Source organism: Oryza sativa, chromosome 2 (assembly GCF_034140825.1).
Source record: "Oryza sativa Japonica Group chromosome 2, ASM3414082v1".
Taxonomy (NCBI): domain Eukaryota; kingdom Viridiplantae; phylum Streptophyta; class Magnoliopsida; order Poales; family Poaceae; genus Oryza; species Oryza sativa.
In genome coordinates, this window is record NC_089036.1 from 32,848,306 (window position 1) to 32,862,771 (window position 14,466).

Consider the following 14,466-nt stretch of genomic DNA (forward strand, 5'->3'; position numbering starts at 1 on the left):
TTTTTGGCTTATATGAGATAGATGTATAACTCTACCATTAAACTTAGGACATTAAATCCACTGGCTTATAAATCATATAAGCCAATAAGCTGACTTAAAAGTCTAGGCCAATCAGTCTAAAGTCTAAATAAAGAGGGCCTTAGCCTCTTTCTGTGATCAGATTTCTGACGATGTTGCTCCGGTTGTTTTGACTTTGCATCATTGTGCGTGATTCATCCGTTAACGTGTATTTGTCCCATACAGAAACTGTAGGTTCAGGACAAAGACATGCTAGATAATTGGCCTTCTCATATCGGTGTTTCCATCTAAGCCGGTTTACTGGTACAAGGATCGGACCATACTATGACACTTACATGACATCTGTAATAGCTAAAGCAAATGGAAGAAAAACCACCGCCCACTACCACATAAGCCACAATTTTTGCATCCCATTATAAGACGATGAATTTCTTGTAATCTATGTCCTGAAGGCATCAAATATTCCAGGGAGATTTAAGTTATCACCTATTTGCAATCATAATGCACAACACATCTAAACTGAACCATGGTTAAATTACATAAAGTACAAGCAGCTCCTCGCTAGCGTGAAGTTCGAACTAACATGACAAAACTGTTTTCCCCAATGTAACAACATTTGCAATTTTGGAGTCACGGTACAGCTCAAGCGAGCTAACCTAGATGAGCTTCTTCTTCTGGAAGTACCCTTGAAGGTGCCACAATTGCAAAATTGAAACCACAATGCAGACGCTTAGTGACAAAATACTGAACCAGGCTACCCTAGCGTTTGTTTTCTCGCTCACTGTTCGCATCTCTGCTTCCCTGTATGAACAAATCAAATAAATCATTAGATTTGCCGCTAATTTAAAATCCTGTAGGGCGGTAATAAATGTCTTCAAGTTCACATAATCTCATATAACACTATGATTTCTTAACCATATAAGGGCAATGACTGGGTTCAATCGCAACAGATCTTGAAATATAAAGTTTCTCAAAGTAGAAAGCAGATCTGGACTGCAGATCGTAAGTTTTGTAAACAATGCTCGCTCTTTGTGGTTGAATGTATCTAGTGCTGAGAATTGAAGACAATATGATTGTTTCATTACCACTTCCAAGTTCCATTGGCAATCTACTGAACCCTCTATTAGTACCACCAATATTCGTTTTAAAGCCTCAACCACAGTAAGTCAATCATGTGGAAGTAAAACTTACCTTGCTTTGAGATATATCATGTTCTGATGGATGGATTGTACTGCCACTTCAAGTTTTCTAAGCTCTAGTTCTACACCCTACAAAAGGAATTAGATTGCAGCAATTAGAGAAGCAGTGAATTAAACTGGACATCAGTGAAATATGGTCATATGGACCGTCAGCAGTTTGGCTAAGCCTACTCCTACCTCAATTTTTTCCTTCTTAGCGATAACATCCCAATCCTTTGCTGCAATTCCAATCTTCCAATCAAGATTAATAGATATTCCTGACCCTTTCTCTGCGCTATCTATCCAGAAGCATGCAAGATAGTTTCCTGCTTCTGAAGTTGTGAATGCGAACTGACCAACCGTAGCATTTTCATTGTGATGTAAGGTGTTCCCATATGGTGATGTAACCTGCACCAAGCATAAGCATTTGCAGAACTATAACAGCACAAGTAGATAGTAATTCATTCAACAAATCATGTAAAAGCAAATTGCTAAGCTTCTCGAAGAAATGCTAAGCTTGAGAGGATTGGAGTAGCATCGTTTACTCCATTAGTGGACTGCAGTAACTGCAGATTGATACTCGCACAGTAAAAAAAAAAAACCATATTCTTGATTCGAAAGCTGCGAAAAGAAAAAACATAAGGACTGTTCAAAATGGAGCAAACACAAATAGTATGCTTAGTGTCTAATCTAGCCAGTACTAATTCATGGATGAAAATAGATCTCCTAATGAATTAATATTATACTTCACATAAATAAAATTACAATCAGTGGACATAAATTGGAGTAAAGACTAAAGAAACTAGTATATAGCGAGTTGCATGGCCATTTAACCCTAGTAACCCTTACAATCTACTCCATCCATTTGCCTTGGAATTGGAAATTTTAGTCCCATGAAGTTCCTCTTGTGCATTTTCAAGGAAAATAATATTAAGAAAGAGTTGAGATATCACCTGCTCACTTAAGTGGGTTCTACAATTAATAATTTATATGACATTACCATTATCTCACCTAAGTCTATCTACTTATTCAATCTTATACGGCACTCGCAATTTATCAACCATATGTCTACACGTTAGTCTATTTATTCAGTATGTCCCCTTGTTTGTTCGAACGCAAAAAGCATGGCAACACACTGTCATATTCATGCAAATGATTCCGAATAAAAAGATACACATATGGTACCAAGTCATTACAGTATTAATTTCACATCACATAATAACATGATTGCATCGTTGTCTTCTCATTATTTCGCATCGATGCGATTCTTATTGATCACCTTTTACTTCCCACAACCCATGGAGTTTCTTACAGAAGTCGCTAGAAAAGCAAGTGTGTGATTCTGTAAGATGAATCACCTTGTATTCTGTTACGAGTGACATCCTGGACAGAAACCACCGCAATTTAGACAGAAGGAATCGACGCGGTTTGTGGATCATATGTAAGCATACCCTGCGTCATCAATGCGAATCATACCAATCCACTTGACGCATCAGCCAGTTATTCTAGAATACTATCATCATCATTCCCTGCGATGCAAATGGAATCTAGACAGAGCACTAGATCCTAGAGAACAACAAATTCCTAGCAGGTTACACAAAGAATATATGATTCCAAGTTTCAGCTCCCATCGCAATCCGGTGAACACTAGGCACAAACTTTTTCTGTCTTTCGCGAGCACAGCTGCACCAATAACACATAATCCCTCGCACTCAAGGACTCAACCAGTTCAACGATTATTCCAGCACAATATAATGTGCGCTAAGCATCTCTAAACCCGCAGCAAAACCAAAAACTTCACGCCACCGCTCCGTTTCACGGAATAATCATCCATCTATCGTTCTACCATGGAGTTGACCTAATTCGTCCAAAACTACCGCAACCTAGATCGGAGCCCATCCAAAAATTCCAAAACAACGGAAGCGCCTCACTGCATCATAGAATCCGAAGCGAGAGACGGCTAGAAATGTGGGGAATTACCTTGACGGCGATGGTGGGGTGGGAGGAGGGGTGGGACTCGTACATGAGGGCGTAGTCGGCGAGCACCACCACGTTGGACTGGATCTCCTCGGACACGCACTTGGTCCCCGACTGCGGCAAGTCCAGCCACACCGCCTCCGCGCAGAGGAGGAGGCACGCGGCCGCTATCACCGCGGCCGCGACAGCGAGGGTTAGCGCCGGAGATGTAGCCGCCACCGCCGCCATCCCCCGACGACCTTGGGATCTCCGCCGCCTTGCGGGGAGGGGGAGCTGGAGCAGTGGCGGAGTGGGAGAGAGCGTGAGGAAGGCGACGGCTTGAGGGACTATTTTGAAATTATTTACTTCTGTTTAGGGGTGCCCGTGAGGTGGGCTTTGTCGGGTGGTATTTGGATTTAGGGACTTAAACTTTAGGGCACCCACAATGGTTATCTATAAGCTATCTACAAGAGATCCATGTCAGCATATTTTTCTACTTGGAAGATATTAAATGAAGAGAGAGAGCAAAGCTATCTACTAGCTTAGAGATAGTCTATAGAGAAAAACGAAGCAATGCATGAGAGAGCTATAGATACCTATGTAGACATACTATTGAGGTGGTTTACTATTAATCTAGTCTATTGCTGAGATGTACATGTTTTATAGAGAGCACCCTACTTTACCATTGCGGGTGCTCTTAGTCTCTGTATTTAAACACTAATTTAGAGTATTAAATATAGACTACTTACGTACATAAATGAAAGCTAATTTATCTGACAAATTTTTTAAGCCTAATTAATCCATAATTAGAGAATGTTTATTGTAGTATCACATAGGCTAATCATGGATTAATTAGGCTCAACAGATTCGTCTCGCGAATTAGTTTAAGATTATGTATGGGTTTTATTAATAGACTATGTTTAACATTTATAATTAGTGTCCAAACATCCGATGTAATAGGGACTTAAAAGTTTTAGTCCCATCTAAACAGGGTCTGACAGTACTACTCACTACTGTAGTGTACTACTGTGGTGGGTCTATGGTAAGTGGGACCGGTTCTTCCATGGTGAAGACAAATGAAATACTCCCTCCGTAAAAAAACGAATTTAGGACTAAATATGACACATTATAATACAACGAATAGAGATATATCCAGTACTAGCTTGTTTTTTAGATGGATGGAGTAAGGTTGAGTTTCAGCGGCTGCAGATTCTCACACAGTGGTTGTTCTCTTTGGTTGTCATTTTTAGCCTTATTAAAGTTTGATACTCCCTCCATTTCAGGTTATAAGACTTATAGGTTAACATCTATATAAATGTGGGCAATAGTAGAAAGTCTTATAATATGAAATGGATAGAGTAATGTTAAATTTTGGTATATTTTAGCATTATCGAAAAAGAATAGCGTTAGATATATTTGGTGCCTTGTCAAATATTGATGATGTTTTTATGAGAGGAAACATCTAGAATTATCAAATTTTGGTGGAGTGATAATGGTAAGGTTGTGTTTAGTTTACTATCCTATTAAAATTTGGTAGGGTAAAATGACAAGCAAGTAAACATGCATTTAACTTAGAATCTAGACAATGAGATAGTAGAAGCTATCTTTGTCCCACAAAAAGAAACTCATGCGTTCAAATCTAGATATAGCCTACCTTTAAATGGTTTTTTTACGAAACTGGAGAGTAGGAATTGACAAACTTATATTTTCTAAATTCTTATAAACCAGCTTCGCATCGGCTCTCTAAATAAGCCTGGGAATTCTATCGTCACACCTCGTCATACCAGTAAATATTGGTGCGTTACAATAGGCATTGTAAAAATATTGAAATTTACAGGAATTATACTTTTTTCCTACAGAAAACTATATAATTTCTCTCGAATTATCACAGACTTATAGGTTCTAGACTCCACAGTCACACTGTACTGTGAACTAACTTATATCATCGCACAAACTAATAGAACACGTACTACGCGCACACTTTGATTCAGTTGTACACACACACTAACTTTAGTTAATAAAGATAAACAAATTGTCATTAATAAGACAATGAACGAGCACTAAAAGATACGGCAGAATTTGGTTCATATCCCCTGCTCTTTACCGTAAAGAAATCCCAAATATCTCCCGTGATCCCGGGGATTTTTTTAATTAGTGCTGATGTTAGTGACTACCGATCGATCTGCCATTTCCATCATATGGTATATGCGACGCACGCACGTCAGCATGCGTGTACACCCAACACGGCCTGTCGCTCATCTACAAAATGATCATCTTACGTCGTCATGTCGATCCGGCCCCAATGCAGCTCATATCCATATGATGTCCAATCAAAATCCAAATTAGTTATTCTCTGTTTTTTCAGACAATTAGCAAGAGATAGCTAAACTATCTGCTCCTAGCTAGGTAGCTAGGTTTACGTGTTTGATTCCATAGAGATAATTAAGATAAGATTGATGAAGAAGTTGAGTACAGAAGGTGACTGTTTAAAGGGGCCAATCCAAACCAGTTGAACTATGTCTAGCTAGGATTTCACCAGTTTCAGAGGACATGTTCTGTTCCTATATACCAGAGATAGCAATAGTCAGTCACTCACTGTGCAAAAGTAGAGATGAGAAGAGAATGTTTAGGCCTGTTGATCTATTGTTAAATCAATCGATGTCATTCAGCACCTAATGACTTTGATTAGAAAATGTCATTCAGTACCAAAGCCAAACATATTAAAGCTAGCTAAAACGGCAGGCAGAGATCACGACATGCACAGATCAATCAATGCATGCCGTTGCATCGATCAAAGCTATACCAGCTTGCATGTACATTTGGATTCCATTTCGAGTCAATTAATTAGTCGCAAAAAGCCTGTAATTAGTGGAGACACACGCCAAGAGCAAATAACGGAGATGGCAGTATAGCAGATTAGCAGTACTGTCTCGTTGACAACACATGCATTAAGCAAAGGCATTTGCACTATAGTTAATTGACAAGTAAATTAATTGCAGCTCCGGCCACGTAAGACAGCAGAGCTAGAGAGAATAATATGTGATTCATTACTTAAGCAAGCACTTCCGGACACGTCCTGGCCTTATCCATTACATTGCATTATGTGAAAATTTTAATACCTCACAAGAATTCTTAGGAGAAATCAAGAAGGAAAAGAAGAAGAAGAAGAAGACGACGAAGAAGAAGAAATCGTGTCACGCTCTCGATCGATCGATGGTCGATCGAACCACAACTAGCTTACAATGGACTGCCGAGGATGACGGACTGCTGCTGCATGTGCTTAGGCTAGTAGTGCCCGTTCGCCGCCGGCGGCGTCTCGACGTCGTAGACATGGCCGCCGTTGCCGTGCTTGCTGCCGTGGCCGTTGGGCACCGCCGTCAATGGCAGCTCGCCGCCGCCCTTGTTGCTGCCCGCCGCCGCCGCGCCGGCGTCTGTCTGCTCGACTTTGTCGGCGCCCTTGCCCCAGATCAGCGCGTACAGCCCTATCACGATGATCACCGCGCCGATCACGCTGCAATAATTAATTAACAAACAAACAAACAAATCAATTAATTAATTAACCAATCGACCGTTAATTAATTATTCACTCTAATCATGATTAATTACTATATATAGTATAATGGGGTCGTGTACGAGGTAGAGTAGTACCTTCCAAGGTTGATTTCTTCCTTGAGAATGATGGAGCCCATGATGGCGGTGATGATCATGCAGAGCGGGTTGAATGCTGTCACGAACACTGGGCCCCTCTGCCTCGACACGATCCCCTGCACGTAGTACGCCACGCCGGAGCACACGATACCCTGCATATCCATTCACCTCATCGTGTCAGCGCGCGACAGCTCGCCGGCGGCGAACACCGCCATGGCTGATCGATCGAGCAAGAGATCGAGCTTACGGCGTAGACGCAGGTGAAGAGGCGGGTGTCGAAGCCGATGAGCCAGGCGTGGGTGTTGTGGCGCTCGGCGACGAGGGCGACGGTGCCGCTGAGGACGGAGCCCATGAGGCAGATGAGCGTGGTGAGCGACAGCTCGGCCGGGTAACTCTGCAGGGTGTTGGACTGGAGGACGAAGAAGCCCGACCAGCACACGCAGGCGACGACGATGAAGATGGTGCCCTGGAGGAACCCGCCGCCCGCCGCGCCGCCGGCGCCGGAGCCGCCGTCGTGGTGCTGCCCCTTGGTCCACGGGAACTGCACCACCGGGCCGTGGTACAGCACCATCAGCACCGCTCCGGCCACCGTGAACAGTGTCCCGGCGATCTTCGCCTGGCTGTGCACGCTCTTCAGCTTCACCTTCTCCATCCTAATTAATTAATTAATCAACCGATTCACCATTAATCTCTCGCATTCCATGCTGATTAAACGATTAATCCACATGCTAATTATATGCTAATTATTGATTACCTGAGGACGAGGGCCATGACGAAGGTGACGGCGGGGAGGACGTTGATGAGAGCGGAGGCGAAGCCGGCGGATGTCAGGTTGGCCCCCATGTAGTACAGGTTCTGATCAAGCACAGGCCTGACAAGTACGTACACGTGTCAGGACTAGAGCTGAATTGCATGTACGGTATAATCGTATTAGTATTATTTGACTTGTAATTAACTTACTCAAGTATGGCGAGCCCCATGATCTTCAGGAAGATGATGAGGGTCAACCTTGGTCTTACTCGCCTGTATCAAGTAGGAGCAAATAATCAGTTATTAAAGCCAACCACTGATTAATTAATTAGCTCAGTTAATTAGGTTATTAAGCTGAGATTACTGAAGAAAATGCTCATGCAGCAGTTGCTAGTTGCAACTCTAGGAGGGCCCTAAGAACATGATTCAACTAGCTAAGTGAACACATATATAGCTAGGCCGTCACTAAATTGATGGTGATAAAATTCGGTTGATTATGGTACGGTTAATATGTAAGGTGTCATTTTCTGCTTTCTGTACCGCTGCTGTTCTTGTCTGGGATCTATAGATTCTAGTTGGAATATATATGTGCATAAGCTGATTTAACGCGTGACATTCAAGGGATTAAAAGCTAGCTGGGAAAAGAAAGCATACGCGCGCATAAATATATACTTTTCGAATTTCGATCGGCATATGTTAAATTTGCAGATACATAATGGAATTGACAAGCTGCTTTTTCATATTAGGATCTGGAGAAGTGCCTATCGTGGAGCATGCATATCATGCACCATCAACTCTGAAAGGGACTAATTAAAACGCTACGTCACCCGGCTTATGAACGAACGAACGAACGAACAGCAGTGCTAGCTATAGCTAGAAATGGACTACTCCCATCTCTTGTGAAAATAGAAAAACACGCAAGACTAGCTATTTTCATTATTCATGCTTGTTCAGAGTTCAGACTTCAGGCAAACATGTAAGCTCATGCGTGTGTTGTACAAACCACAAACAATGCATGGTCTATGCTTTTGCATGCATGCGTTCTAATTAACGATGAAAGGAAGTTTAATTAATTAAATCTAGCTTGACTTAGAGAAAGAGATTATATTAGTTGATGAGCTAACTAATTAGCTAACAGCGCTCTAGTACTAGTTAATTAATTACCTCTCGAACCAGAGGGCGAAGGGCGCCATGACGGCGGTGGCGAAGAGGTTACGGTAGACGACGAGGACGAAGTGGCTCATGCCGCGCTTGAGCGAGGCGACGGCCACCACGTACATCCCGGCGAACCCCACCTGCAGCAGTATCATCGCCAGGTACGGCTTCGCATCGTTCATAACCCTTCCTACACCCATTCTCTCGAACGATCTGATCGACGTCTCACACAGTTAATTTCTGTTGCTGGTAATCTTTGGCTGTAGCTAGTAGCTAGCTGCAGGAGTAGCTCGCACACAAGCTGCAGCTAGCTAGGTGTTGTGGCTGTGATGAGGAGAGGCAATGAGTTTTGAGGGATATATATAGGCATATAGCTGCACGACGCTGCACTGTTCAGCACAGCAGCTAGCAGCAACCGTTGCTATCGAAGTTGGATTAGTCGTCTCGTCTCGCCCAGATGCCCAAGTGTGGACTGTGTGGTGCCATTGATGGATCATGGATCTGACTCATGCTCCCCTCTCTCTCTCTATACTTCTCTCTCTTCTGAATGTTGTTGTTGCGAGCAGTGCTGGCTTGTATGTTTCCAGCTTGTTTAATATTCCACTTCCGGCTAAAGGAGAGAGAGAAAGAAAGGGCTATATGTCTGCGTCGTCTTTTTAATTTTCTCTCTGCTTTGCCGGGAAAATGCAGTGAGCACATACTGCCGATGGGTTTTGCAACTTTGTCATGTCTCTTTTTGGCTACCTGAGGAGAAGAGGATGCATGATCAGAGCCGTCCAAGTCAAGGTTTGTGGGAGTCAGCTGGAACTTCTCTGATCTGCAGCTCCTAGGCTTTTACTACTTGTGTTAACCCCTGTCTAGCAGAGCTAGTGCTTGTGTACCGACAACAATCGATGTGCATGCATGCATGCATTGTACATGGATGTGTAGAGACTAGAGACCAGTAGGGAGAATACTGTCAATGGGTTATTCGACTGATAAGATGTGGCATCAATGCTGACTAGCTAGTTGGTTGCTGCTAGCTACTCTTATCTTCAGTTTAACTTGGAGTGCTAATTAATTAACTGAAGATTCTCAGAAAAACCATATATAATTGTTATCTTCATTTCGTTTATATAAAGAGTTACACTATGCTATCACTTCTGGGAGATGTGCGACAGTGTAATATAAAGGCATATATATTTATATATGGGTGTAACCGTGTAACATTACAAGGAGAATGGACAATATATTCATGATAATTTAAGCCACAAATTTTGGTTTAACCATACACTTATGCTCAGCTTGGCCTTTATGTATCAGGTCTTACTTACTACTTCCTCTGTTTCATATTATAATTACTCATTTTGAATTTGGTCAAGGTCAAACTACTTTAAGATTGATTAAGTTTATAGATAAATATAGTAATATTTACAACACCAAATTAGTCTCATTAAATCAATAATTGTCACGCCCCGAACTAGTCCCGACCGGAACTAGCCCGTGACGCTCCAAATTAACCTGTTAATCGATACCAGTCCCAGGAAACAGTGCTGGTATCACAGGAAGACAGAATATCACAGCAACAGAGGTCTCTTTATTATAGAGTAGGAGTACAGTCATGTTGGGCTGCGGACAGATCCCGAGCTCACAACTGCATTGCAAAAGGGAAGTGGAAGCCAAGACTTGGACCAAACATCACAGGCGTGACTTGGGAACTAGGCCGAAACTCTAAAACTCATCGTAGCCGGCTTGCTCCTGGAAGAACTCCTCGTCAGCGGGATCCGCTTCATCTTCTTCAGCAACTGGGGGGGAGATATTTATATAGAGCAAGGGTGAGTACAGGAGTACTCAGCAAGCCATGGGAAATAAGTGTTTAATGCAGGCTTCAAGGAAAGGCTGTTGTTTTTGCAATTGATTTTATTTGAACTCTTTTCTGAAATCAACTAAGTGAGTGCTTCTCAAACGACACGGATGAGACAGTGCGTCTCGTCCGGTCGGAGTATGTGCAAAGTATCAGTCTTTTGAATTGATTCAAGGTTGGCACCCGGCCAACAACTTTCAAACGGCCACCCGGGCCAACAACTTTCAAACGGCCACCCGGGCCTAGCTGATCCCATCAGCTGCAGATTTTCCAAACATCGATCCCATTTCCACAACAGCAATTTCACAAGGCAGTAGTCAAACAAAACTACGCTAGGAATCACCTCACATCCGCCCATGACCGTGGGCACGGCTGTTCGAACAGTTTGTTAACCTCTGCAGAGGGGGTACACTTTACCCACACGACATTACTAACCCGGATCACCCAGCCCGTGGGGATCAGCCACGTCGAGAGACCTCCAAGCTTTCATGACAAGGCATTTCGAAAGCTGACACAGGTTTACCATATGCCGACGAGAGGGGTCCCAGACCAACAACAGGTTAGGTCCCAGACCATACTGTGCCAGGAAGCCCAGGGGTCCTCCCCGACACCACCCCGGCGAATCCACATGTCTCTCGGCATCAAGGCTCCCCTGATAAGCTAGTTACTCAGTCAGGGGTGTCCCATTCCACCCATGTGGTCGTACTTGTCTTATGTTCGGATGAAATTCCAAGGAAACGGTCCTTAAGTGCAAGAGCGGGAAACCGTACACCCGGTACGTTCCCCGGTCCGCGGTTTTAGAAATTCATTTAGTTCGCAAGCACCGACCCAGGTGTCGGGTTTTCCAAGTCTTCTGTAAAACCCAAGTTTTACCCAAGAAGTTACTCAGATTTTAAGTTTGAAGGCGACCGTCGATACTCGCACAGAGTGCACGAATATCGAGGCGCAGCTAGATGGTTACAAGGGAACATGATATAACAATTAACAATGGAAGGATCAGATGCAACAAGTTGGGTAGGCCCACCGGTCTGCCTTGCAGACGGTGCAAACAGATTAAGTGCAATCCTATCAATGCATAATATTTTGCGAGCAATATAATTAAGTTCAAATATAGGCTCAATATGTTCAAAGGTGGCTTGCCTTGCTCGAGATCTTGAGCTTGATCCTCGAAATCCTCGCACTGCGGGTCTTCGGGCTCCGAAACTACACGCAAAACGGGACGACTCAACAAACGGCGAAAATAAAGCCCTATTAATGACCTCTAAGCGTGCCATTAGATAGATCTCGAGATTTGAGGAATTTTGGAAGTTGAACGGAGTCAAACGGATTTACGGTTGGGAAGATATCGAATTTCTAAGATTTTTGGATTTTTGGTCTAAAGGAAAAAGGATTTAATTAAATCCTTTTTGAAAAAGAAAAGAAAAGAAAAGGGAAAGGGGGAGGGAAATTAGACTTCTCTCGGGCGGCTAGGGCGCGGCCCGAGAGAAAGGGCGGCTCGGCCGAGCTTAATGGGCCGGCCGGCCCAAGAAGGCGGCTCAGAGCGCGCGCGCGGGAGGGGAGGAGAGAGGGAGCCGGTGGACCGGGCTCACCTCGCGTGGTCCCGAGTGGGACCCGCTTGTCGGTGACACGGTTCACCGTGCGGAACACGCACGCGGCGCGTGCTAGGGTTTGGGGGAGGGACGCGGTGCACGCGCGCGGTTCGCGGAGGACGCGGATGTGGCGGGCCCACGTGCAGCCTCACGGCTCGCGGTGGACCGCGCGCACGGGAAGGGCCTGATCGGGGTCGGCTCGACCCGGTCTTGGCCGAGCTAGCGCCGACGTGGCGCCTACGTGGCTGCCACGCGGGCCGGCGGGAGGTAGACGACGATGCCAGCCGGAACGGACGGCGGACGACAGCGGTGAGCGGCGGAGCGAACCACGGCGATACCGGCGAAAGCGAGCACACCGGGTGGCTGCACAGGACGAGGGGAGACGAGCCAACGGCTCGGATTCGCCGGAGGGAGCTTGTCGGCGGCGAATTGCGGCGGCGGCAACCGGCGGAGAGAAAAGGGGAAAACGGCGATGAGGTCACGAGGGGCCGATTCCCGGCGGCGAGAGCATCCACGCGGCTACGGGAATCCGTCCCTTGCGCCGGATTAGGAGGAAACGCATCGAGGGAGGCCGGCGACGAGAGGCGCTTCCGAGCTCGGGCGGCGACGGCGGCGAGCACACGGCGAGCGACGGCAACGGTCGGGGCGGCGCCGGCTAACTACGGGGAGGCTACTCGTGCTACTACCCGAGTCTAAGGGGAGGAGATGGAACGAGGAGGAAGAACGGAGGGAGGCACTACCGTGCGGGCGGGCGCAGTGACGAGAGGCCGACGGCGCGGGAGTGATCTCTCCGGCCTCGGGCCGGGGAAGAGGAAGAAGACGAGCGCCCGGAGTCCCCTTCCGCGTCCACGAACGCACCGGCTCTCCCGGTGCTTGGCGATGAACGGCGGAGGCGAGACAAAGGGGCGGCAATGGCGTGGTGGCGGCGAGCGAAACGGGAGGAGGAATCGATGGGAGGGCGCCTTGGTTTATAGGACGACGATGTCGGTTTGGAAACCGACCTTGAGCGGTCAAGGCGCGAGCTGGCGCTCGGCGCTCGCGGCCAAAACGGCGACAGAGGCGGAGGATGACGCCGGCGGGAGGAAAAAGGGGAAAAGGAGGGAGAGAAAGGGGGCTTGCCCCCTTGCCTCTTTGGGAAAAGGAGGAGGGGAGCGGGGGCGACGCGGCAGAGGGAGGAGGGGCTCTGCCTCCGTCCCTTGGCAGCTTGCGCGCGGAGTGGCGGGGGCCGGGCGATGATGACGGCGATGACGGCGGGGCGGTTTGGAGCGGGGCGACGACACGGGTGGCAGGCGCGGACAGGCGCGGCAGAGGCTGACGGCGGCGGCGACCAGGCGGTCGGCCACCACGGCACGTGCGCGCGGGAAGCAACGGGCGGCGCGGTGATTTGAGCGGCGCTGCTCGGGCACGCGGGGCTGGATGACGCAGACGGCGCAGGCGCGGCACGGGCGGCGACCGCGCGGGCGCGCGCACGCGAACAACGGCGCGCGGGAAGTGGCAGCGTGGGAGCGGAGAGGGAGGGCTCGGCTCGGCGCGGCTCACGCGCACGCGCGCGCGGCGCGCGGGCAGAGCGGAGAAGAGGGAGAGAGAGATAGCGAGAGCGAGAGAGAGAGAGAGATAGCCGGGGAGGGAGGGGGAGATGGGCCGAGAGAGATTCGGCCCATCGAACCTGAGGGAGGCGAAACAGACTTTTGCGGAGGGATTGATTTGGGAAGGATTTGGATTCGGGATTGAACTCGACGATAGATCGGGGATTTGAGATCTGAGATGGCACGGACACTAGACAGCAAGCAAAGAAACAGATTTCGCAAATAGGGTTTTTAAGAGATAGTTTTCCCGCTATGTGCCACGACGGAACGGGCGCTACAATAATTGAATATATTTTTATAATATATTTGTCTTGGGTTAAAAATGTTACTACTTTTTTCTACAAAATTGATCAAACTTGAAGTAGTTGACTTTAACCAAAGTCAAAACGACTTGAGGGGTATACAACATGGATTTTTATTCTATGCTATGCCCGACTATCCGTACATTGCAATGGGCTCATGCAGGGATGGATTACGCATGCTCATGGTATCCAACCATTTGTTTTAACCAACCATTTTTCTCTGATTTTCTTTTTAACCAACCATTTTTTTCCTAGTTTTAAGGGTAGGGCGGTCGTGTGTGCAACGTAAGGGGAGGAAGGAGGGCGACTACGTTTTATAGTAGTAGAAACCATGCCAAATATATCAAATAAGAGAAAAGATTACAACCGTGTTTTACAACATCAGAAAATATAAAACCTAGCAAATAGAGCATCTTAGATTGCCAAAAGACATGTAAGTAG

General features: G+C 46.3%; 2 protein-coding genes across 2 annotated transcripts; both read right to left on the reverse strand.

Annotated features, from left to right (window-relative positions):
* Nucleotides 1–533: 533 nt before the first annotated feature.
* Nucleotides 534–3,476, reverse strand: LOC4330850 (transmembrane emp24 domain-containing protein p24delta3). The gene is made up of 4 exons (XM_015770356.3): nucleotides 3,177–3,476; nucleotides 1,395–1,604; nucleotides 1,210–1,286; nucleotides 534–819 (listed from the first exon to the last, which is right to left on the reverse strand). The coding sequence occupies exons 1-4, from the start codon at nucleotides 3,399–3,401 to the stop codon at nucleotides 675–677; spliced, it is 657 nt and encodes a 218-aa protein (XP_015625842.1). The 5' UTR covers nucleotides 3,402–3,476; the 3' UTR covers nucleotides 534–674.
* A 2,700-nt stretch (nucleotides 3,477–6,176) lies between these two features.
* Nucleotides 6,177–9,047, reverse strand: LOC4330851 (WAT1-related protein At1g21890). Its single transcript, XM_015767679.2, has 6 exons — nucleotides 8,715–9,047; nucleotides 7,761–7,823; nucleotides 7,555–7,671; nucleotides 7,048–7,453; nucleotides 6,801–6,952; nucleotides 6,177–6,663 (listed from the first exon to the last, which is right to left on the reverse strand). The coding sequence occupies exons 1-6, from the start codon at nucleotides 8,903–8,905 to the stop codon at nucleotides 6,438–6,440; spliced, it is 1,155 nt and encodes a 384-aa protein (XP_015623165.1). The 5' UTR covers nucleotides 8,906–9,047; the 3' UTR covers nucleotides 6,177–6,437.
* Between the last annotated feature and the right edge of the window lie 5,419 nt (nucleotides 9,048–14,466).

Coding starts and splice junctions, on each gene's coding strand:
- LOC4330851 (XM_015767679.2), bottom strand. CDS start 8,905: ATGGGTGTAGGAAGGGTTATGAACGATGCGAAGCCGTACCTGGCGATG. Junction 7,672..7,760: donor ATGGGGCTCGCCATACTTGA/GTAAGTTAATTA, acceptor CGTACTTGTCAG/GCCTGTGCTTGATCAGAACC. Junction 7,454..7,554: donor GTCATGGCCCTCGTCCTCAG/GTAATCAATAAT, acceptor TTAATTAATTAG/GATGGAGAAGGTGAAGCTGA.
- LOC4330850 (XM_015770356.3), bottom strand. CDS start 3,401: ATGGCGGCGGTGGCGGCTACATCTCCGGCGCTAACCCTCGCTGTCGCG. Junction 1,287..1,394: donor CTAAGAAGGAAAAAATTGAG/GTAGGAGTAGGC, acceptor TTCCTTTTGTAG/GGTGTAGAACTAGAGCTTAG. Junction 820..1,209: donor ATGATATATCTCAAAGCAAG/GTAAGTTTTACT, acceptor TTGTTCATACAG/GGAAGCAGAGATGCGAACAG.